This window comes from Varanus komodoensis, unplaced genomic scaffold (assembly GCF_004798865.1).
Source record: "Varanus komodoensis strain SLA01 unplaced genomic scaffold, ASM479886v1 scaffold52, whole genome shotgun sequence".
Taxonomy (NCBI): Eukaryota; Metazoa; Chordata; class Lepidosauria; order Squamata; family Varanidae; genus Varanus; species Varanus komodoensis.
In genome coordinates this window covers 1,741,757-1,765,033 of record NW_025336114.1, presented here as the reverse complement: position 1 = coordinate 1,765,033, position 23,277 = coordinate 1,741,757, and the positions used below count along the sequence as shown (strand labels likewise).

Below are 23,277 nucleotides of genomic sequence, written 5' to 3'. Positions count from 1 at the left end.
TTACCATGCCCTGGAAGAATCCTCTTCTGTGAATGTCATGGCCCCTTCAGAACCAGATGCCTCCAGGGAACAAGCCACGGCAAAGGAGCTTAGGCCTGACTGGGAAGGCCCTGGGCCACTGGGATGGGTGGACTCAACTCTTCTCCTTAGAGAAGCGGAAAGCCCTGCTTCTGGGTCAGAGGATGCCAGCACGAAGTAGACCCTCCTGCAGAAAAAGTCTCCTCAAAAGAAAAGGCCTCTTGAGCATTCTGCACTTCGACTACCTTGCTCCAAATACCTGCACTTCTTTTACAGTTTCACAAGGGCTGGTTCACATTTTAATCTCATAACAACATTGCAGTCAGGAAGACTGAACTGGGGGTTGTCAAAGGCCAGCAAGTAAGTTTTGCAATTTAAGTTTTGGAATTTAACCCTGGGACAAGCTGACGCTACTCTAGTGTTGTGGCTGAGAAAGGTCCTCTTCCCCTATTAAAAATCTGCTCTGCCGCCTCTAATTAGGCAGAGCGAATTGCTCAGATCCCAAATGCCCCTTGAATGACAAATACCCAGTGGATCTATGGGTGATCCCAATAGATCATCCCATAGGGTGATCTATTGCCAGCTCCGTTTCCATAAGAGACGTGATGTGCGCTGCCAGGAGTGCTAAAGCCAGTGGGGGAAGGCAGCACTGTCCAATTTTGCAGCAGGGACATGTTGCAGTGCACTCCAGGGCTTCTCTGAAGTATTTCTTTCCTACTGAACAAGAAATCAGGGCAGCACCTGCAGCCTCCATGTCTGAGCACCTCCTGTAATTTTTCTAATGGAAAAAAATGTGAAAAGAGGATGAGCAAGTGGGAATGAGAAATTAACAGAAAGAGAGGCAAGAAGGGGAGGGAGGGAGGGAGGAGTAAAAGGAAAATAAGAAAAGAGGAAATGGAGATACCTTGCCAAGGATAGGTGAGATTACTTTCCCTCTTTCAACTATAGCTGAGGACTGAGACGCCCTTCCCATAAAAGGGGCAACTTTTGCTGTTGTAACATGAGAGCTTGTGTGGTGTAGCGGTTAAGAGTGTGTGACTGGGACTCAGGGTTCTAGTCCCCATCCAGCCATGGAGCTCACTCGGAGGCTATGGGCAAGTCACAGACTCTCAGCCCAGCCTACCTCACAGGGCTGTTGTTGTGAGGATAAGATTGGGAGGAGAGAATTATGTTAACCACCTTGAGTTCCTTTTAAGGGAACCAGGCAGCATATACTTGTAACAAATAAACAGTAGCTATTTGCCTTTCTTTTGACTCATATGGTCAGTCAGTTGTTAATCTGTCCTACAGCCTTCCTACAAAAAAGTTGTTTGGGTAAATCAGCTGCACTAGACTGAAAAACACCAATGCAAGACTACCAATGCAAAGCCAACCTCTCTGCAGCACTGGCTTTTACTGTCCAACCATGTGCCACCATCTGCAGCTGCTTTGCTGGCTCATGCACCACTGGCTGACACACCATTCACAGCTAAGCTCTCATCTGCGCCTGCTGATGAACCTCCAGTGTTTGCTGCTATCAATTCAGAAATCTTCTGCTGCACCAGCAATACCTTCAGCTGCCTGCAACACTGCCAACTATCAGGAGACTTTCCTCCAATCCAATATGAGGAATAATGATCAAGAATATTTTGTCCCTCTGCTAAGTTCTGGTGTGGAGACCACCCATCAAATCAAGGATGGCGATTTACAAATAACTGGTGAAGTTGGACACGTGATCCAGCAGCCTGAATGGCTGAGCATATTTTGCCACAAATCAGGGCTTGGATCCAGAGATGTTAGACATGCACATGGTGGACATGTTGTGAGCAGAGCTGGCTGGAACCAGGGGTCAGACTAGATGGTCCAGGAGACCCCTTCTGACTCGCTCTATTTCTAAGTTTCTATGTTTGGAGCACTGCAGAAACCAACAACTCCTGTCTCCTTACACTCCAAAGCTTTCTGAGATGACATGGACAGGACTGTATTCTGTCCTATTATCTTGGCATTGGAAGTCTGAGGAAAAGACAGTATGTGGCTTTCTTGAATTCCTACTTGCCTAAGATAAGCTATCCCTTATGTCCTTCCCAGCTGTTGTATTTACAGTCTTCAAAAGATACAAAAAGCAGCTGCACAGAGATGGGGCAATGTAGAAAAGCAGACAATGTTGGTAAAATCAAAGCTGTTGGGATTGAAAGAACAGCATTTACTTGGTGAGTGGGTCAAAGCTTTCAAGGATGCTGCTGCTAGGCAGTCAGATGGAACAGTGATGCTGGAAGGAATTCAGCTGGTAAGAAAACACAAAAAGAGATGCAGGGAACACCACCAGCCTATATTTCACCATTCTACTGGCACTATCTGTAATGAAATACAGACTCCCTTGCTGAATTCTTGAATCAACTCTTGGAAGTTGATGCTGATTTATTGCTGATTATGAGGTGTTTTGCCACTTTATAACCTACAGTGAACTTGGAGGCATTCCCAACAAGGCTGATAGAGACCTTGCTCTCGCAGAACTCTCCCTAGAATAAGGGGAGATACTTCAACTTAAACAGCATGAGTGGTGTTTGCAAGGTTACATTGTCCCATTTGGTCTCCTCCTCTTTTTTTGCACGATTCAAGGAATGTAGAAACGTGACTACACTCGTGACACATTTTCTGGCAACTACACACCATAATGTCGGCATTGAATGTCTCATCAGGATGCCACATTGAAATCCATAACCAGAAAGTGATTCTCAGTTGAGCTGGGAATTGGATATCTCTACATGTAGAATAACTACCATTGAATGGGATCCTGGGACATCTGTGCTCCGACAGATAACTAAATGAGAGTCCAGAGCCAAAGACACAGCTAAAGCAGGAAAGTGGATGTAATTGAAAGGGATTTTCTGAGAGCTTTCCAAGCTACCCACAAATGATGATCTGACAATCTTTTAAAAGAAGGGGTTTTGGATGTGGTATAGTGTGCAAGGAGGTACGGCATTCAGCACAGTCATGTGGTCCTCTCTGTACCTGCACCACTGTTGCCATACCTACATGTACTGTTGACATGTACATATGTGAATGAATTCTTCTAACTGGTCAAACAATGGGTCTCAATAATGCATACTCAGTATAAGGTTATGAAGACTGAAAGTAAACAATCATCTTCTTGGTGTTTAATTTCTTTATCTTATTCTCTTACCCATTTCTTGTTTCTTCTTAGAGTCTATCCATCCACAAAGACACAGTTTCCACTGCACAACTACATGAAATGTGTCCAGCTGCACATTAGAATAAACCCGACTGCTCAGGACAATCTCCTCCCACCTTCTCAACTGCTTGTTCTCTACCATTTCCCTTCTGACTGATTGCCAATTGTGTTAGATTACAGACTGGATGTCACAAGAAGGAAAAAAGAGTCAATAAGAAGGAAGCTGTCACTGTTTGAATTAATTCCAGCATAAATTCTTACTGGGAAATGATAAGCTGCCATCCCTTCTAATCTAGATTCCTTAGAACAAAGCACACTAATAATAGTAATCTCAATTAGCACCATCTTGATGTCTAAGAATGGTCTACTGAATGACAGCTGAAATCCTTTCTACAGCAGCCTATGTTAGTCCCTGGCTACACACTTAAATATTTGCATTCAGTTGCAATACATTAGTTTAGTGTGATGACAAGAACCAAATTTTTAAAGAAGGTTTAAAAAATGTACAACATTGCTAATTATTTCCCTACAAGTTAGTTTCTCCATTTAAAAAGAAAAAAGTTCCCTTGGAATATACATTTGTGGAGGTTGCCAGTCATAAGAGAGGACCAATAAATTGCCAGACCTGTCACCCACCAAGAAACAGTGGCCAGGGCTTCTTTCCATTGTGCAGGATCCTATGGGATTTTTGGCATATAAGAGCTTTGGAGAGGAACGCATGATCCACAGACTGAGCTGTCCCCTACTGGAGAGCCACTGTTGTGAGTGCACGCGGGTCCGGGCAGTGGGAAATGACGCAGGTGGCAAGGCCGGTGCTGTGCAGCAGCAGCGGTGTCTCTCAACAGCCTGAAAACGTTGAGCTGATTGGGAGGCTAAGTGGCTCAGCAGAGGTGGGACCTGTGGATAGGCGAACCAGAGTGGGAATGGCTGCAGCCTGCCCCTCGTGACCCACCCGCAGGCTGTAAAGCAACCTCTCACAGGACACTCTGAGACCATTGCTGCTGCCAGCCCCTCACACCTGGTAATAGGAGAACTTGCAGTGGGCAGACGATCGCTGCTGCTTATTGGGGCTGGAAGTAAACTTTACCTGCCTTTCAATGGCCACGCAAGGGCTTCTTCCAGCTCCACTGGAAGATTAGTCTCTGTGTGAATAATCTAATAAATGGATCCATGCATATGTGAGTGTTCTGGAAGAACAGCATTCTTCAAGCCATAACTGTGCAAGGTATGAGAGGCACTGGGCTCAATCAGGGACAGAGAGACAGGGCTCCCTACACCCCCATGCTGGGGTTTCCTGAAGGGACCTGGGTGAATGAGGGGAGCTGCAAGACCAAGGAGGATGCGGCTGCAGGCTTCTTGCATCCAGAGTGGAGGAAAGGGGCTCACCTGAGCAGTCCTTGCTGAGCTGAGTCTCTGACGCTACCGCCTACCACTAATACTCCTGGCAGGTGAACCAGGAAGGAAAATAGGCCAGTGGCTGGCTACCCCATAGGAGGGTCCATGTTCTACGGCTCTGCCCATCTCATTCACAATGAATAACGTGGTGGCCTGTTGAATAACTCATTTAAGTTGAGTCTCTGGTTTGTTTTATCCACCATGCTCTACTGCAAAATATTAGGCACTGGTGAGGGCAGAAGTGTCCAACGCTGCCCCACTTGTCCAGCACGAAGTCCAAATTTAGCTGGGCCACTGCAGTTAAAACTCAACCGCAGCCCTGGGTGGGCCACCTCCAACTGCACCGCTCAGTCCCTCCTTTGTTGTTATAACACCACCTTTCTATCCTGCCTTTTTCCGTTTGGAGGAACCCAACACAGCTTATATTGCTCCATTTTATCCTCAGAAGAAAGAGAAAAGCAACAATTTGAGGCAGAGCAACCAAAATAACTTATTGCCTCTGATTTTGTCTTAAGTTGTTTAAACCAGTCATTGCCAAGGCAATAAAACACACGGATTTGAATTGGCAATTTGAAAAGAATGAGTAAACTTGAAAATCTAGCCAAGAAGCATTTCTGGGGGTTTTTTTAACCTCTGGACCAAAAGTCATAATTAGGTCCTATTAATATAAAATGTACTCAAGTTATTCGTGACTAAGGCTGGAATCCCTGGCTCGAGGGAATGAGTCTTCTTCAATTCTGTAATTGCTTAGGCGTGAGTTACAGAGGGAGAAGTTTCCTTCTTCCCTCTGTTTCTCCACCAGCAGCCACCATGACCACATTTAGCTTCTGATTCTGGACAGGTCAGGAGGCACATTGGCCCTGAAGGAGCTGCTGGAAATCTGGCGCCATGCAAGGAGGCAATGCAAGGCCTTTGCAGTGCTGGCTTCTACAATGTGGAGGCAGGCGCTTGCTGTCCACACTGAGAGCCAGTGTGGTGTTGTGGTCAGAGTCTTAGACTGGAGACTTGGGAGATCCCAGTTGTAGACCCCACTAGCCATGAAGCTCACTGGGTCACTCACACTCAGCCTAGCCGACCTCACAAGGTTCTTGTGAGGATAAAATGGAGAGGAAGTAAACCATATTGGTTGCCTTGAGATCCTTAGAAGAGAGGAAAAAAGGGCAGGAGGCACACATACGGAAATATACATTTTGAAAATTTCATGAGAGCAAGAGGGTTGTTGCCAGGTTAACCACAAGAGAACTCTAAGCTGCGCCCTGGGACAATACCACAGAGCCACAGAGCCCACATCCACGGAGCTTGTGAATGTGAGGATACAGCAGAGGTTTGCACGAGAATGAATTTGTGGTCTGGATAAACACTTATCCTACTATACCCTTAGAAACACTGAACCATTTTTCAGAACTAAACATGGAAATGAAGTGTTAGGGCTTCTCTATACAAGGCATTTATTGGGCCCTCACGATCTTTCACTCACAGGAGTTTGTTGGTTCTTTACATGAGATCCTCCCCCTCCTCCTCCTCTAGGGCCTCTCCTACGTTTCTCATCCCCTTTCACAGCTTAGCCTTTTTTCGAGTGAGGAAAGTCTGGCATTTTCCGAGGTGTGATTTCATAATTCCCTGCTGTAGCACAGCGCCACCTTGAGCTGTGTAATGAAGTCATAGAAAACTCCTCACAAAATATTGCCCGAAGGATGCTCTGTCTTATTTATTTTTATTTTATTTATTTATTTTTCGATTTATATCCTGCCTTTTTCCTACAAGGGCTCAAGGCAGCTTACATCATTCTCCTCCTCCATCTTCTCCCCACAACAACAACCCTGTGCGGTAGGTTGGGCTGAGAGTCTGTGACTGGCCCAAAGTCACCCAGTTGGCTCCATGGCTGAGCGGGGACTCGAACCCAGATCGCCTGTGTCCCAGTCCCACGCTCTTAACCACTGCACCACACCGGCTCTCAAAGTGTGGTGGAAGACCACAAAGAGAGTGGAAGACGAAGTCCCAGTAAAGAGCCAGGTTAAATGCCTCATGAGCAGGAGCCCTTACTTGCAGTCAGCAAGGTCCAGTAAGACTACAAACTCATGTGCATTTCCCAGGAAGTAAGCACCACTGAAACACCAAGATTTACTTTAAATAGACGTGAATAGAATCACACAGTTAGGAGCCTAAGCTATAATTTGGAAATATATAGATAGATAAGGAATATTTTTCTTTTAAATATTTCCTTAATGAAACTGTAAAGCAAAGAAGTGCAATTCTTAGGTGAATAGAAATGCTGTTGTAAAAATATTAGAGTTGTCATTTTCAAACCTATTGTAATTATTATGATTAAAAATCTTCACAAATTCTTTTGGGGCACAGTGTGCTCTAGTTTTTGCTATTTTTGTTGTATATTTAATACTTTATTTGTGAAATAATAATGAAAACCATTTTTTAAAAAGGACTGCACTGAAACTGACCAAGATATTCACAGCAAAATGCATGTATGTCTGTTTTAAGAACAAAATCAATGTGAAAGCTGGACAGTGAAGAAAAGTGTCAGCAAGAAAATCGATGCATTTGAAACATGGCGCTGGAGGGGAGCTTTACAAACACCCTCTAACAGAAGAATGAACAAGTGGATCCTATCTCAAGTCAAGTCAGAACTTTCCTTAGAAGCACAAATGATGAAAACAAGGTTGTTGTACTTTAGACACATCACAAAAAAGCCAAGACTCATCAGACAATAATGCTGTGGAACTCAAAGGCAGAAGAAGGGGGAAATGAAATATGAGATGCGCTGATTTGATAAAAGAAGCTGCATTCCTGAGCTTATAAGAGATGAATAGAACTCTCAAGCATAAGACGTTTTGAAGGGCATCATTCATAGGGTCACCAGAAGCTGGAGACAACTTGGTGACACATGTTTATAATAATCTGAGTAAGTCTAAGGCTGGATCAAACCTAATATCTGAATGCAGCCCAAAATCTAGCCAGAGGCACAGCAGATGGCTTCCTGCCAGCTGGCTCCTTTCCTCCACCCCATGCAACCTTTGCACCAACGGCCTTGTGTTTTCTGGGTAATTATCTGCCCACACTGAGCAAATCGAGAATAGCCTTCACAGCTGAAATAGTCATTCCTAGTTGGATAAATCAAAACAAAGACAGAGGCGTCAAGAGAGGGGACAAGGGTGCTCAGCAAAATCCACAATGTGGCTTAGTGATGCCCAAGAACAATGCTCAGTAAGTGACCACCTTCACTGGCCTTTCAGCAAGAAAAGCAACTACCTATCTGATTTCCATGATCTGTGTATTAGAATGCCAGCAAGCCACATGAAAATTACCATGCAGCTTCACAGATAAAAGGCTTAAAGAAGATCTGTAGGTTTTAGGAGGAGGTAATAAGATGGATAAACCTTATGCTGGAAAATATGACTAAGGTTGTGTTCTCCTAAGGCACAATTCTCTGGAAGTTTTGACAGAAGAAGGCTATGCTGGGATTTGTAGGCCTTTTTTCTGTCTAATCTTGCAGAGGATTCCACCTGTAATTATCATTTTGGAACTTAAGTCAGCATAAATGGATTTTCTGCACCCTTTTGACAGCTGAAAGACTCATACCACAATATTGGAAGAACAGCCAGAATACAGTGGTACCTTGACTCACGAACTTAATCCGTTCCATGACTCTGGTCACGACCCAAATTGGTTGTGAGCCAAGTCAAATTTCCTCATAAGGTTCAATGTAAATAAGGTTAATCTGTTCTGTAACTATTTTTTTTTTAACCACAAAAATTTGATGCAAAGTAAGAAAGGACAACAAAGATCGTGACCATCTCCCCCCACCATCCCGAGCGCAAGCATGACCATCTTCCCCCCCACCCCACAGCATTACCGCGATCACACCCATCATCCCTGCACGAGTTCGACTGCCATGGGTGTGTGTGTGGGCGTGTGTGAGTGCACATGTGAGTGTATATCTAAATCAGAGGACTGTTGAAAGCACAATACAGCTAGTGCATGACTCACCTATATCTTTTTGGCAAAACTTGATGGCCACCTCATTTTGGGAGAAGGTAATATGGGATGCAGGTGGGGCAGTGGTTTAAACTGCTGTGCTGCTGGGCTGGTTGATCAAAAGGTCGCTGGTTTGAATCTGCACAACTGGGTGAGTTCCCGTTGCTCCGTCCCAGCTCCTGCCAACCTTGTAGTTCGAAAGCATGCAAATGCAAGTAGGTAAAAAGGTACCCCTTCGGTGGGCAGGTAACAGCGTTCTGTGCACTTCGTTGTTTAGTCATGCTGGCCACATGACCAAAGAAACTGTTTGTGGACAAATGCTGGCTCCCTCGGCTAGGAAACAGAGATCAGCACCACCTCCAAGTCAGACATTACTGGGCTTAATGTCAAGGGGAAACCTTTACCTTTTTAATACTATGGATAAAGCCTGGGATGATAAATTCTTTAATAGATGAACATGTTCAATTATCTACCTGATTTTTGGAACCTAATGTAAGGTCAATGCAAATAGATTTTGACAGCTGAAAGACTGATATTACAAAATTGGAAGCACATATGGCCACATTTGATAATACAATGGGTTGAAGACAATGTTTTCAGGTTTTGATTGGGTGGTTTTTAGGTATAATCTGCAAATGGATACTTATACATATATTTGCATAATATATATTTGTGCACATATCTGTAATCTACATATATATGAATATATAGTCTATGCATCATTATTCTCAAAAGAGTGTTATATCTTACCTTATGCTGGAAAACTGTAATACTTTGTTTTTATTTTTCTTAGTTTTGATTTATTAAGATTCACAATTAAAGTGAATGAATATATCTTTGAATAGGGCGGCTTATTTTATATTGTATGTATTCTATTTTAATGTTTATATTTTTAATTATAATTGTTTAACTAATTGTTGTAAGCCGCCCTGAGGCTTCGGCGAATGGGGAGGCATAAAAATGTTTTAATAAATAAATACATACATAAATAAATAAATAGATGGTTACCAAGCATAACCTATGAATGAATAAATACATGGATATTTGGACTGTTTTCCTTGAAGTTTATGTATAACTGTGGTTATAGACAGTAGAGTATAGGAGAATACTTTTGATATGTGCGGTGTAGTGGTTAAGAACATGGGACTGGGACTCAGGCGATCTGGGTTCTAGTCCCTGCTCAGCCATGGAGCCAACTGGGTGACTCTGGGCCAGTCACAGACTCTCAGCCCAACCTACCTCACAGGTTTGTTGTTGTGGGGATAAGATGGAGGAGGAGATATAAGCTGCCTTGAGCCATTTGTAGGAAAAAGGCAGGATCTAACTTGAAAAATAAATAAATAAATAATAAATATGTGTCAGTTGGAAGTGATCAATTCAAATTTCATGGAAGAAAATTTTTAATTTTAGTTTTACTTTTTTGTTTTTATTAAATCAAATACAGAATAAAAATAATGAAAAATAATTCAAATGCACGTTGGTAGAAACATGCATTTACAAACAGGAATGAAATTATAATATATAAAATCCAATTCTCATATATAAAATCCATCAATGAGCAGATAACAGAAAGAAGGACCTCTGACAATCTGCAAAACAGAGGAAATGGATTTAGCAAACTCCATACATCCCTACTCTGATCTCTGAAGAACTTTTCAGAATTTAGTAAACCGCTTTGAAATAAGCAAACGTACTGAAAAGAAATGGAAAAAGGTACAAGGCAACTAGATCTCAGCTTGATTCATTTATATACAGATGTACTGCTTCTGTATATTTATTGCCACATATCACAGATTATCTTGGACACATGATGCAGAATTCCTAGGAATCTGAGAATTTCTCTTTGAGCAGTTGGCCAATATAATGTACATTAGTCCCCAGTCAAGCTTTAAAAGCTGGATAATTTCTCCAGGCCAAATTCCATATCAAGTTGATATCTGACTTGTTTTAAGCAGTTTTTCTGCTTAAACCAGAAGTCAAATGAGTTTGTGGGGAGAGTCTCCCAGGAAAGATCCATCACCTGCTGGGCGGCACAATGCAATCTTTGAACAAAAACAGATTTGGGGTAAGGGTTGTCTCCGTGTTTCTCCGGGAAACACCTAGAGGGCCAAAACCACATTCTCAGAAGTGACTGGGGTATTGCCAGGATACTGAACATGCAGGTGGGGCTTGTCTTTTCCCCTCCTGCTCCCCACCCCTAAAAGTCCACCTCAGGATCGCACTCAGAGTTGCAAAGCCTCATCTTGCACAGCTGTGAAGGTGCAGTGGGGGGAGGGGGCACTCTGCATTCAGAGTTCCAGTTCCTACCTTACAGCAAGTTTCCAAGGTCCCAGCTTGGACTCTGAATGCCCATCTGAGTTAGGACTCCAAGTTAAGCCATCTGAATTGGATGGTTTAACTTGGAGTCCTGCACCGATTGGGGGATTGCCCTCTGGCCCATTCCATCTCTACTGTTCTATGATTCTATGGTCTATGTTGTGTTTAGTAGCCATAAGATTGCACCCTAAACTGATCTTTAAATGTTATATCAAAAGCCAACACATTCAGCAGCAAGGAGGGAGGCAGGTTAACTAGAACAACAACAGAAAGGGTGTGCACATATTCACTAAATTAAAACAATCAAACAGTCAAGGTGCCCCAGACCCGTTCAGTTCTGAGACCTGTGCCAATGAAGCAGATTAAATACAACTATATTTGCTCATGTTGCATCCGTGTTTCCTGATAGTCACTGGAAGGAGCTTTGGCAGACTCATGCAAACTTTTTTTTTTTTTTTTTTTTAGTGAAAGCCAATAATTTCAGGATGCTAAATTCTGTGCTCAGTATATCTACTTCTCTGCTTGCAAGCAGAATCACAGAATGTGCACCTGAGGGTCCTTCACAGAGATCTTTTCACACACACACACACACACACACACACACACACACACACACAGCTGCAACTTCTACAGAGCAACTGTTTATTGCCTTTCCATTCTCTATTCTTGCAAGATCCTTCTTTGCGTGATTATTTTCAGCCTGCCGTCTCAGTTTCAACATACTGAACAGTTCAAAAACCTGAAAGCATTCAAAGAGAGCAGCAGTACATTCAGTCTGATGGCACCTTTCACATTTTTCTTGTAAAAGACTCGGGTTTTTCAGAACTACAAAGCAAACTCGGGAGCCATCTGACGGCTGACCTTAAGATGTTCGGATGATCAGAACAGCAATTTGATAAAGGCAGATCCTTGCACCAGTACATTTGTTCCCCTCGCCTCTGCAATGCTTCTGCTCAGGGTACCAGCAAAATTGCCATGAGCAGAGCTGACACAACTACAGCGAGGCAAAATGTTCCAAGCTGAGTGTGTTGGCACAGCACTTCCCTTAGGGATCATTTTCACCACGACAGGGTGAGAATCGTGGATGATTTTCAAAAGATATCAGCCTCTTAGGTATGTGTGGGAAAAGCAAGTTTTGTTTTATGTGTTTGGCGTCAGATTTCAGTGACATTTAGCACACAAGACTTTTTAAAAGGTTGGAACTGTTCAGTAGATTGTGGAGATGTTACCATCTTTAGGTTTCCAGGCTGTCTCCATTACAACAGCAATATATCCCTTTCTTCTTTCTGATTTTGTTTTCTCCAATGGACTTTATTAAACCAGTGTGGGGTAATTGTACATAGAATAAGGCAGTGCAGGTATCCCACAATAAATTTGGCATTTTTTCTTTTTTTCTTTTTTTCACCAAGTGCTGAAAAGCAGCAATTAAAACGGTTATTATGATGTTATTTCTGGATGGGTGGAGTAAAAGATTTTAGAACTGCCTTAGCAGATAAGAATAAAAAGCAATTCTGATATGAAAATGACATGACCAAAAAATAAAATTAAAATTCAGGCATCTAAATTTTGTGCATTATTATTGTTATTTTTGATTACATTTCTATACAAAAGCAAAAGCTCTGTGGGTGGTTTACAAAAGATTACAATCTTAAAATATGAAATAAAACAAAAACATAATGTCCCTTCCCATAAAAAAACAACTTAAAACAACAATAAAAATGCTGTCAGATATCTCGAATTAGAGCAAAGTCTTAACTTAGCACTAAAAGGATGACAGTCTTGACAGAAGGTGGATGTAGACTGAAAAAATAGTGGTCCTGTGAATTTTTCCGGCTGAGAGGACAGCCCTGGTCTCCCCAGATCTGGCCTTATGTTCTAACCACTACACCACACTGCCTGTCAATATGAGCATCACTGAAATGAAACACAGGACTGAAACAGCAATACATGAGAACTCCTGAGATCCTGTGGGGATGTTTTGGAATAACTGGCTTGTGAACTGCCGTTTGGACTTGATGCCTGAAATGTACAGTTTATCACTGGATTTTTGAAGAATTTCAGTAAGCCTATGTAGCACTACCTGAGTAAATGGTTAACCATGACTTTAACAACTGTGAAGAAGAGGAACCTTTAACAGACCTGGTTTTTTTGGGTTGGGGGGGGGCGGCATAAGAAGTTGGAAGAAGTGATACCTGTTAATTTTTATTTTGTTTTACTTTTTGTTTTGTTCCATTTTCCTAGTGCAGGCCTGCAGGGAGACATATATGATACTAAGGTCTTTTCTACATGAGTTTGGTAATCTGCTATATCTATTTTTAGTTCCATTACATAACTGAGATCCAAGTACTCCATGAAAAGTATGTCCTTCCTCTGCTTTTCTGCTATGTAACCTCTAGGTGAAACTGCGGTATAGTGAAATAGTGCAAATGCATATGTGGAAAAAGGCTTTTCTTTTGCTTTAACGTAACACTGCATTTCCTCTTACTCTTAAAAAATAACTGAAAGTGTTATTTAAAAATTGAAACAAAACTGGAGGGTTATGCAGTCATTAAAAGAACTGATAAACAGCCATGAATGCAAGTACATAATAAATGCCTCACGTAGAAAGTGCTCTGTAATTATTTATGTATCCACATTTTGCTTAATGGTTTAATTTCTACACACAAACTTCTATTCCTTGAATACAGGATGATATGAAGAAATAAAAGGGAAACATAAAGGGGATGGAAGAAGAACAGTGTGCAGGGTACAAGGAGCAAGGCAGCGGGTGGAGGGTGTAAAGTTTGCATTCTAGTGAAAAATGAAAGTAAAATCTGATGCAACCACAACAAAATGCCTCTTCTGCGCAATTATTACGGGCGCAGGAGTTCTGCCCCATAGGCAGTTTGGCATCCTGTTTCATTACCATCCTTTCAGCTTTCAGTATTTCGCACTCAGCCATGGTGCCGCTGCAAGCGCAATGTAGATCAGGTTTGAATAATACAGACCTCTTTGCTGGTCCCGTTGTCCCCTGACAGCCCTGCTGCCTTCGCTAAAGCTTCCTGCTGCTTAGCAGTAACACCTGCCACCAAGGCTGTGTTTTTGTTTGCCGTGCTCACTGCTCTCCACAAAGAAGCACAAACACATCAAGGGATGCATCTGGACACACAAGCAGCATTATGCCCCCAACTGCAGAAATCACAGAAGGCGGCTGTGGAGGAGGCTGAGTCAAGTAGGGTCAGAAAGAGAGGGACCACTAAGGAAGAAGCAAAGCTGAATTATCTTGCAGGTGAGTCACTCGGCAAGTCTCATTGCCTCCCAACAAGACTTCTGGCCCGGAATGGACTTGTACTTCCAACTACTGTATAAAGGAAGGAGAATTTTAAAGGATGCCTTTCTTTCATTGCAGTAATGCAATGATCAGAGAATGCACACCTGGTAGAATTCTCTATTCTATGAAGTTCTTGAAGATACTGGAGTCCTCTTTGGATTGGCAGTTGGTTAATTTGCTTTACTTGGAGAGTTAAAGTCACCGAAGAACCAAATTGCCATCTGCAACATTATGAACCTAACTTACTACTGGAGAATGTGACTAGCTACTACTTTCCATTTAGTCTTTGGATCCCATTTTAATATCATGCTTAATATTTTCAAAAATCCGTATTGATCTATTTAAAAAATCCAAGTGCTACAATAGCTCAATACGTTGATTAGGAACTTCCAGAATGTTGCAAAATAGAAAGTAAGCTTTCAAATTCTCCAGACTTCGCTACAGTATAATGGTTAAAAAGTGTTGAACTGGAATGCAAGAGACCTATGTTCTACTCCCCACTCAGCCAAGAAGCTAACTGGGTGACTTTGGACCAGGGCAGCTGACTCAGCCTAGCCTACCTTACAGAATTAGTGTGTTGAGATAAAATGGAAAGAAGAAGAGCTTTGTAAGTCAGCTTGGCCCCTTGCAAGAGGAAGAAAGATGAGAATATGGATGCAATCTAATCATAACAATACTGTTTATTCCAGGTTAGAAGTGGGCAATTTGTGGCCCTCCACAAATGGTTTTGGACTACAATTCCTATTATCCCTCACTGCTGTTTATACTTCAATTATGGGTAATCTAGACCAAACCACCTGTTCCCATCACCAAGAAACAAAAGAGGCAGAAGCTGGGGAAGGCATCAGAGTCTGCAGTTTTCACCTTCACTTCTCTATACTCAGCTTGGACATTTTACCCAGCCTCTTAGTGGCTTTGCAAAGGCTCTGGGCCATGTCCTCTCTCATCTTGGGCACTAGGATCTTCAGCTCCCTTGTCTATCTGGCATTTGGCCAGCCAATCATTCCCTCCTCTTGTCATTCCGCACACTCCCTAAAACCTTTCACTGGTTTCTGGTCCACTTCTGGAGCCCTTTAGGAGCTCCTTGTCCTTATCTTAAGCCACCCCATGGCCTTCCCTTCCCTTCCCTTCTCTAACCACCCTTATATCCTGGCATATCCTATGTGTACAACTTCTTCATCATCCTAAGTTAGCCAAAGAGTTCCTAGTACCTGAAATGATTTCACCTTTTCTCTCCCTTGCTCTCCTTCGGCCTGGAACTGCTTCCCAGAATGGCTCGATGCAATAGCCTTCCTTAATTCTCCTAGAAAATCATCTTTTACAGGAAGTCTTTGGACCAAGCTTTTGCAGCTAAGCCAAAGTATGAGCAATTGAAAGAACTGCATAAAGCTTTTCAACAAGAGGTGGTTATTTGGCTGAGATCTGAGTACTGCACAAAAGGCATTGCCTTGCCAGGTATTTTAGGTAATAAACCTTTGGTAGCGCTGTGGTGCACAACAGTGCAGAACAGTGCAAACACAGAGGAGCATATTCGGCTTTCTTTTGCTTTTATCGTTAGAAGCCACATTTTTCTTGCTGGAAAATGAAAATGAAACCACAACCAAAGGCAAAGGCAAAAAAGAAAAAAAGAAGAAGAAAAGCCATACCAAAAGTGCTAGGTTAGATTCCAGGAGTGAATCTGGAGTGCCACAACATAACCTACTAAACACATAAACAACTGTGAGTAGGGAAGAGTGTACAACAAAGGCCTTGGGCAGAGTAGCCAATATTTCCCCTTTTGCTGTTACCCCATGTATCTTTCAGATTGTTAAGCCCTTTGGTTTATGGAACTTACTGTGCACCATATATACAAATGGATGTATAACAATTATGAAGTCATAAGAATAGAGATGATTTCTTTTATCTCAGTGTTGCCTCCTATCAAATTGAATCTTTGTAAACCATCTGGAGAGCTTTGGCTGTTGAGCAATATAAGTTTTGTAGGTTTTTGAAACAATGAAGCACCACTTGGTACCACGTTATTGGAGGTGACCCTTAAACTGAGTTCAACTATAAAAACATCTGCATCTTAACTGTACTGTGTAGTAGGAATATGCTGCATCATTAGAACAGATCAAACAAGCTGTATGTAAATATTTTAGCATTTTAACTATGCAAGGACCAGCAGGCAGCACTTCATGTTTGTCCTTTAACTATGCCATGAACTTGTAGAACTGATTAACTATCATGTGTTTATAACTTCACAAATATATCTGGGAGGCTGGGAAGTGTTGCACTCTCTGGATCCTTAATCAGTGCTTATTGATGAGGATACAGAACATAGGTACTGAGGCTTGCTAATTATATATTCTAGTTTGCTAATAGAGCTTGCTAATTAACTATATATAAATATTATTTATCATTTCTACAACACATCTAATGCACTTCCCCCATTAAAACCTTAACCTCAGATTTATTAAACTTGAGTGCTTGTGTGCATATGTAAACACACAGTCACACTCTGTCCCCAACATTTAATCCAAAATATTGACTTACTCCCCTTGCAGCTCCAACTGGTTAAGTAACAAGTATAACTTGCATCATGGCAGGGATATTAGCCAAAATTCAAGATGTTCAGGGCTAATTAGCAAGATAATTATGCAGACTGATTAATTGCTACAAAGCAGAATGCTTTCATTGTACAGGCTTCATTAACTATGCCTGAGCCAAGCTGATGTGCTCTGGTACCATCTAATAGCTTCTGAAGCCACATTTCCTGCAGAATTTCTTTTCTCCTCTACTCCTTTTCTTTACCACTTGCTGAGCCAAGCGAGTGTACTTACCTCAACTACTTTTATTTGGAAGAAAAAGCAGGTGCAGTGTAGGACCCAAATTCCAAGCGAGCCCCAAAGGTGACTTCCTGCTGGAAAGATTTCCTCCCCAGTTCTACGATATGCCCCAACAATGCAAACCACACCACCAACAGCAAGTAGCACAGCTGAACAGAGGGCAATTCACTGCTGACGCACAGCTTAATCTGGATAAGAACTTCTCAGATGGGGGAGCTGCTTTTCTTTCAGAAGAAAACATGCTCCTCCAGGCACACTTTTTAAAAAGCTCACTTATCATAGCATGAGCTGTGATTGAAAGGCAGGGTAGTGAGGTGTCCTAATGACAGAGAATATTCTTCTATCTGAAGATCCACCAGTGTGCAGTCTCTATATGAAAGTGACCTCTGTTGGAATCGGTGTCCTGTCTATGTCCGGTTTTAAGATAAAGTCACAATACTCTTATCTGTATACTCTATTTTCTGCAATACATTGTGCTCAAAGAGGTCTATGAAAGCAAAGAAATGCAATTATTATAGTTATAATAGTATAGAATTCATGAATGGTTCATTTCAATGTTTTAAATAAGCCCAAGACATGCCAATAGGTAAGTTAACAATATGTAACACCAATAATAACAATATTATAATAACAATAATAACAATATTTTAAATAATAGCAATATTATATTCACATTAAACAATTCACTAAACACTTCCTAAAGAATCCTAAGAGAGTTGGGCCTTAAAGTTGTCCATCCACAACATCCACCATCCACAACAGGAAGCTGAGCAAGGCATATAGAGTACTTTTTCATGGTCTCCTACACCATGGCAAGACTGTATTTCTATTTAAATTATAATTATTGTTTCTAAATTAGCAAATGCCAGTGCTAATTTGTGTATGCTTCAGTCCTCTTTTTGTGCATGTATGGATTTTTTTTTTTTTTTTGCAATGCATAAATGGTCACCCTACCTTCTTATTTTAAGTCAAAAATTGGCAACCTTCTAGATCCCAAACACTTAGATGACTCTGTACCTTTTAAGAAGGAGATTCTCCTTTAAAGGGGAAACTTTTGTCAGAAAAAAATCCATATTTTCCAATAGATGTATCCAAGATTTATTGCCATCATCACAAGTAAAATCATTAATTGCTGTCCAACTGTTCTTTCTTTACTTCTACTGAATAAGCCTTCCAAGCCATTTCCAAGAAAAAAAATACTGTATCCCATTTTCTCCAGGCAGAAATAATTTATAAGGAACATGTTTTGATAACATACCTTTGTAGTAATGGATGCTTGATTGGTAAGCTTAACTATATTACCAATTTCCAAAAGTGATCTATCCTAGAATAAGGCTGGTTTTCCATCACAACACTGGCACAACTAGGCTGAAATATCCGACTCCTTAAATTTTTATGAGCTTTGCTTTTGTGCAGGCAGCCACAGAGCTTCAAGCTACTGCCTGTATTGTAGCAAATAAGCAAAGAAATCATCAAACACAAGAGGCTGATTTGATTGCTTAAATGTATCAGTGGGTTTCTTCCTTGTGTCCACACATGGAGCTGTTCAGAGCTGCCTGAAACATTCAATAGTTAGCAGTGTAGTTCTGTGCACATTTACTTAGAAATGAATTTCATTTCATTCAATGAGATGCACTAGTGAACATGGAATTGTAAACTTACACATATTCAGCCTTTATATAGAATTGTTTTCCATCCTTAACTTTATGAGACATACTGTGTGCATAAGGCTGGGTGACACTTGCCAAACAGTGCTAAATTTTGTAAATTAAAAGCAAATATGTTTTCAAGTGTTTCCCATATGACAATTGTTGTTTTTTTCAATATCACTGCAAGGGAAGTTGGGGGATGGTAGTAATTTGCACTTTCAAGCCTCCTTTTCTTTTACATTTTGTTCGGATTATAAAAGTGACATTTGTCTGACTCAGACGTAACTTGCTAAAGGTCTATCCTGTTGTATCATGATTTTGTTTCAGAAGGGCACATTAATCCCCCTCAGAAATAATTCCCCCACATGTGCAAAGATGGGGTGGCCACTTATGCATCTCCAAAAAGAGGAATGCATAGCCCAAGAGAGCATTATTTGCATAACTATATATATATCAAACAGAAATGCAATGTGTTTCACTATGACCAGGTGGCCTGTGTGACTACCCGGTTGATCTGCTGTTCAAATGCTGACTACTGGTGAGCAACTGCAAAGCTTTCATCCTACTGGGTTCTTATGAACTGGACTTGGACTGGGCAGGCTTACAAATAGAGGACACCTTCAAATAGAGAAGGGTCCTCTGACAGCCCTGGAAACAGGATTGTCTGGCACATGGAATCTTCTCAAACATAATTTTATTTATTTATTTATTAAAACCTTTTCTATCCTGTCCCCTACAAATGTCTCAGGACGGCTTACAATAAATAAGTAGAATAAAACAAACCTCACAGTATCCGATGATTAATATACTAAAACCCCACTCAAAATCAATTAAACATTAAAATAGCACAATCCTTGGGCTAAATATTGGGTTGTTAAGTCCCTAGGCGATCCAGTGCCTCAAGTTTGCATGTCATACTCAACAATCTATTACCTGGCCAGTAAGAGGTTGTTGAGGAAAAGGCGAAACGGGGAGTATTCAGGAGGAAGGGCATCTATGCACACCTGCTTGTGCATGACAACATATGGGTTGTAGCCATCCTCATTCCCATCTTCACTTCCACTTCACCCCAACCTTTGCATGTTGGCTGAGAAAAACTGAAGGGAGAATGTTGCATATTCAGAACACACTGAGTCCTCCACACTGTTTGGACTCCTGCCCAATCAGATTATAAGGACAATTTTAAATGCATTCAGACCTTCAACCCTCCCATTCAATATGTGCAGCTCAGGGAGACACTGGGGCTGCTGGGATGGGGAGTACAGTTGCTTTCCATCTTCCATGCACTTTAAAATGTGTCAAACAATAACTTCTGAGGTTTTTCTGTGCGTTTACCTGGTTTAGAAATACCTTGCAGTACTAAAAGGCAAAGCAAAGCATAATGACCTTGCTACATTGTTAGGAACAATGTTATCCAATCAATAAAGTTCTCTCTCTCTCTCTCTCTCTCTCTCTCTCTCTCTCTCTCTCTCTCTCTCATCCTGCCTAGATGACAAATGCACCCTACATTTTTTCTTCCTCCAAAAATGACCTATTCATATTAACATTATCTGGACTTTCAAAATAATTCCATTTCACCCTCCATAGGGAGAATTTGATTCTGAGTGTACGAGCACATACAGATCTGTATTAATATTACTTAATAGCTTCCAGTTGTTTGATTTTTGTTTTTTAGCATGTACCTTTTTATTGAAAATGAAATATTGGCCTCTTTTTTATGCTGAAAGCTAGTATGCAAATATAATGAATAAAGCATATCAGTGGCAGTAATCCTGTTTTCTAGGTGCCATGCAACCCTTATCCACTGTCACAGTAACAGTTCGTGCAGGTAATCAACTGGCAGGAAAAGTGTAGCCTGTGAGCTGGGGACTCATGCGGCAGCATGGCTCTTATGGGACAATCAACTTCCAGGGAGGAGTGAAGTTGGAAATGGACCTCAATTTCAGTGGTACACTTAGGTCATTTTAGATGCAGTACTTAATGGTGTTAAGTTCTCTGCCTTGAAAAGCTACCATGCATTAATTCAGTTACTTCAAAATATGGAAAACCAGTTCCACTGTGTTCTGGGGTCCACTGGGGTCGCTAGACATTTGCCCCAAACTCCAGCTCTTAAAGGCACCATTGCTTACTTCTCAAAAAATTCCATTTCATTAATTCTTCCTTCCGATTGTCCTCACATATGATTCAACTCCTATAGTACATCCCCCCACACACATTGCTACTGATAATTGTGTGAACAGGTAGAGACCACGCAGTGTCCTGCTTTCTATTTTTCTCCTGAAAATCTGGCCCTCATTAAGGACATGCAAATCATTACACTGAAGTTGATTCTTGTCCACAAAAGTATTAATCTTTAAGGTGCCACAAGATTGTCTACTATTTTTGCTACAGCAGCAAATGAATGTGATTGCTCCGGTAGAAATAATGTCATGTGAAATCTCAGTTTAAACCTCTTCTGTACAATCTTTCATTATTGGCTCATTTTAAACACAAACATTCATCAGCATGCCCTCTTTTAGCCACTTGGCTATTCATCTGGACACTTTATCATTTCAACTACTGATTTTTTTTTTTAGTAGAAGCTACATTCAGATACTTCACATTCCTATAACTGTAGATTAAAAAGAAGCAAACAAGCAAAAACAAGCTTAGGATTCCAGCAGAAGAAACACACAAAAAGTAGTGGCAAGATGGTGAGGGACAACAAAAGGAACCAAAATGTTACCAGCATACTGGTCTAAGATGCTGCATACTTTCTTTCCCATTGCAGAGCTGGGAAACCCACTGATAACCACAATTTGTCCTAGACCACATCATCTGTTTGTAGAGGTGGGACATGAATGAACCCAGCAATTCCAGACCGTTTCAACATCCTACAATGAAATAATATCTCCCCCTCTCAAAGACATTTTCTATATGTACACCTATACACATTTCTCTGCAAAAGTGCAGCATTCAGAGTTTCTGTGCAGCATCACAAAGACCTACATTTGCCTCTCCTCCTGGAACTTAGTAAACCAGACCTCTGTGTACACCATCGAGGGTGCCTTGTACCCAGCCAATCGTGACATTCAGAAACCTTGAAATGGGAACCAAAGAGGACCTGTGGGGAGCGGGGTGGAATGATGTATGATTTAAATATATATGCTACTTCTCTGCTGACTATTCCAGACTGCCCTTATTCCACCTAAAGGGGAAGCATGCACCGTGTAGCTACTTACATCATGGAAGATGGCCAGTCCCTTGCCATAGTTCTGCAGGCTCTCTGTGGATTTGTAAGCATGCTTGGCAGACAGCAAGCACATTGTCAGCATCTCTGTGCATGCCATCATCTTCTCACTAAGGATTGTCAGGCTCGTCTTTCACAGTCCCTGGAAGGCAATTCCCCCAGATCCCCTGCCTGCCAAATTGCCTGCCACACTGGAAGCTCAGGATTTAGTGACTGACAGTGACCGAGGCTGCTCTGCAGTAGTTGGGAACAGCAACTACTGTATACTGAAGAGAAGCTCTTGCCAGCCTCCAGGCAACTTTCAGTGTGTGTCTAAATCCCCTCCTCTAGGCTGCGCCGATTGGGCAGGCTCTTTGATGGGCAGGTCTGCTTCTTCGAGTCTCGTCATCAGCACGGAGCAGCAGACTCAGCAAGAGATTCCTCTTCAGACGGGAGCATTTACTTCAAGGGTGGCAGGCTCTGTTGCTCTAAGCAGAAGGGCACAAATCTCCCACTCCATTCGCACCAGCGGGTACACAGGCATGCAGGAGAGGGTTCAGAAGATGACTCCCAGGACGATAAAAGTTTCTAGAAGGAGAACTGCTTGGGAGAAGGCTGAAGGAGCTGGGTAGAAGCAAAGCTGAAGGGGGACAGTGTTTATATCTCTGGAAAGGATACCAGAAGGAAAGGGGAGGGGAGGGGAAAACAATCCAGAAGTCTTGGAATGGCAAGGATGTCTTGGATGGTTGGGCCATGATATAAGGCTTCCAGGTAACATGCCTGGCCTGGCTATTTGCAGAGTGCAACTCTGCTTGCCCATCTGGATGAACCCTAGAGCAGGGCAGCACGTTTTCTGCATACCCAGCCTATGGGATGCCTGCACATGTGCAAGGCCTTCCACGTTCTACTGCCAGAAATAAGGCATTCTGTGCTGTATATAGTCAGAGTGCTGAGTCAATATTGCAGGGAGCACTTGCTCAGGTTCAGAGCCTGAGCTTCAGTGTATTCTGATGAACTCTTGGTTTCTCTGTGGTATTCTGCACAAAATGTTCTTAGAGTGTGAACAAGCTCCTTGTTTCCCTCCCATTGTCTCACACTAGAAAAAGAAGCACTTCTCAACAGAAACAGACAGATTGCAACAGAAATAAACAATTGCCACGGCAGAGGAACAGGAGGCTATTCTCAAAACAGATTGGCCCTATCATTTGGGGACATGTTCTCAAGATATTCTAAAGCTCATACAGCATGGTTAGGATTGGCCTCACGTACTTAAACAGCTATTCACAACTTGTGAAAAAGGAATTGTTTCTGCCCTTCCCATGGGAGAATTCTCAAGCAATCATGTTAAATTGCTCCTTTGGGTACATCCTAGAGCTTGATGTTGCTGACAC

The 23,277-nt window shown here is 41.8% G+C and overlaps 1 protein-coding gene across 1 annotated transcript in view; it reads right to left on the bottom strand.

Annotated features, from left to right (window-relative positions):
- The window catches only part of NECAB3 (N-terminal EF-hand calcium binding protein 3), a 98,501-nt gene extending 76,491 nt beyond the window's left edge, over nucleotides 1-22,010 (bottom strand). Inside the window, exon 1 of the mRNA XM_044447572.1 lies at nucleotides 21,900-22,010. Within this exon, the coding sequence (XP_044303507.1) occupies nucleotides 21,900-22,010 (111 nt within the window). The remainder of the gene's footprint in view (nucleotides 1-21,899) is intronic.
- Between the last annotated feature and the right edge of the window lie 1,267 nt (nucleotides 22,011-23,277).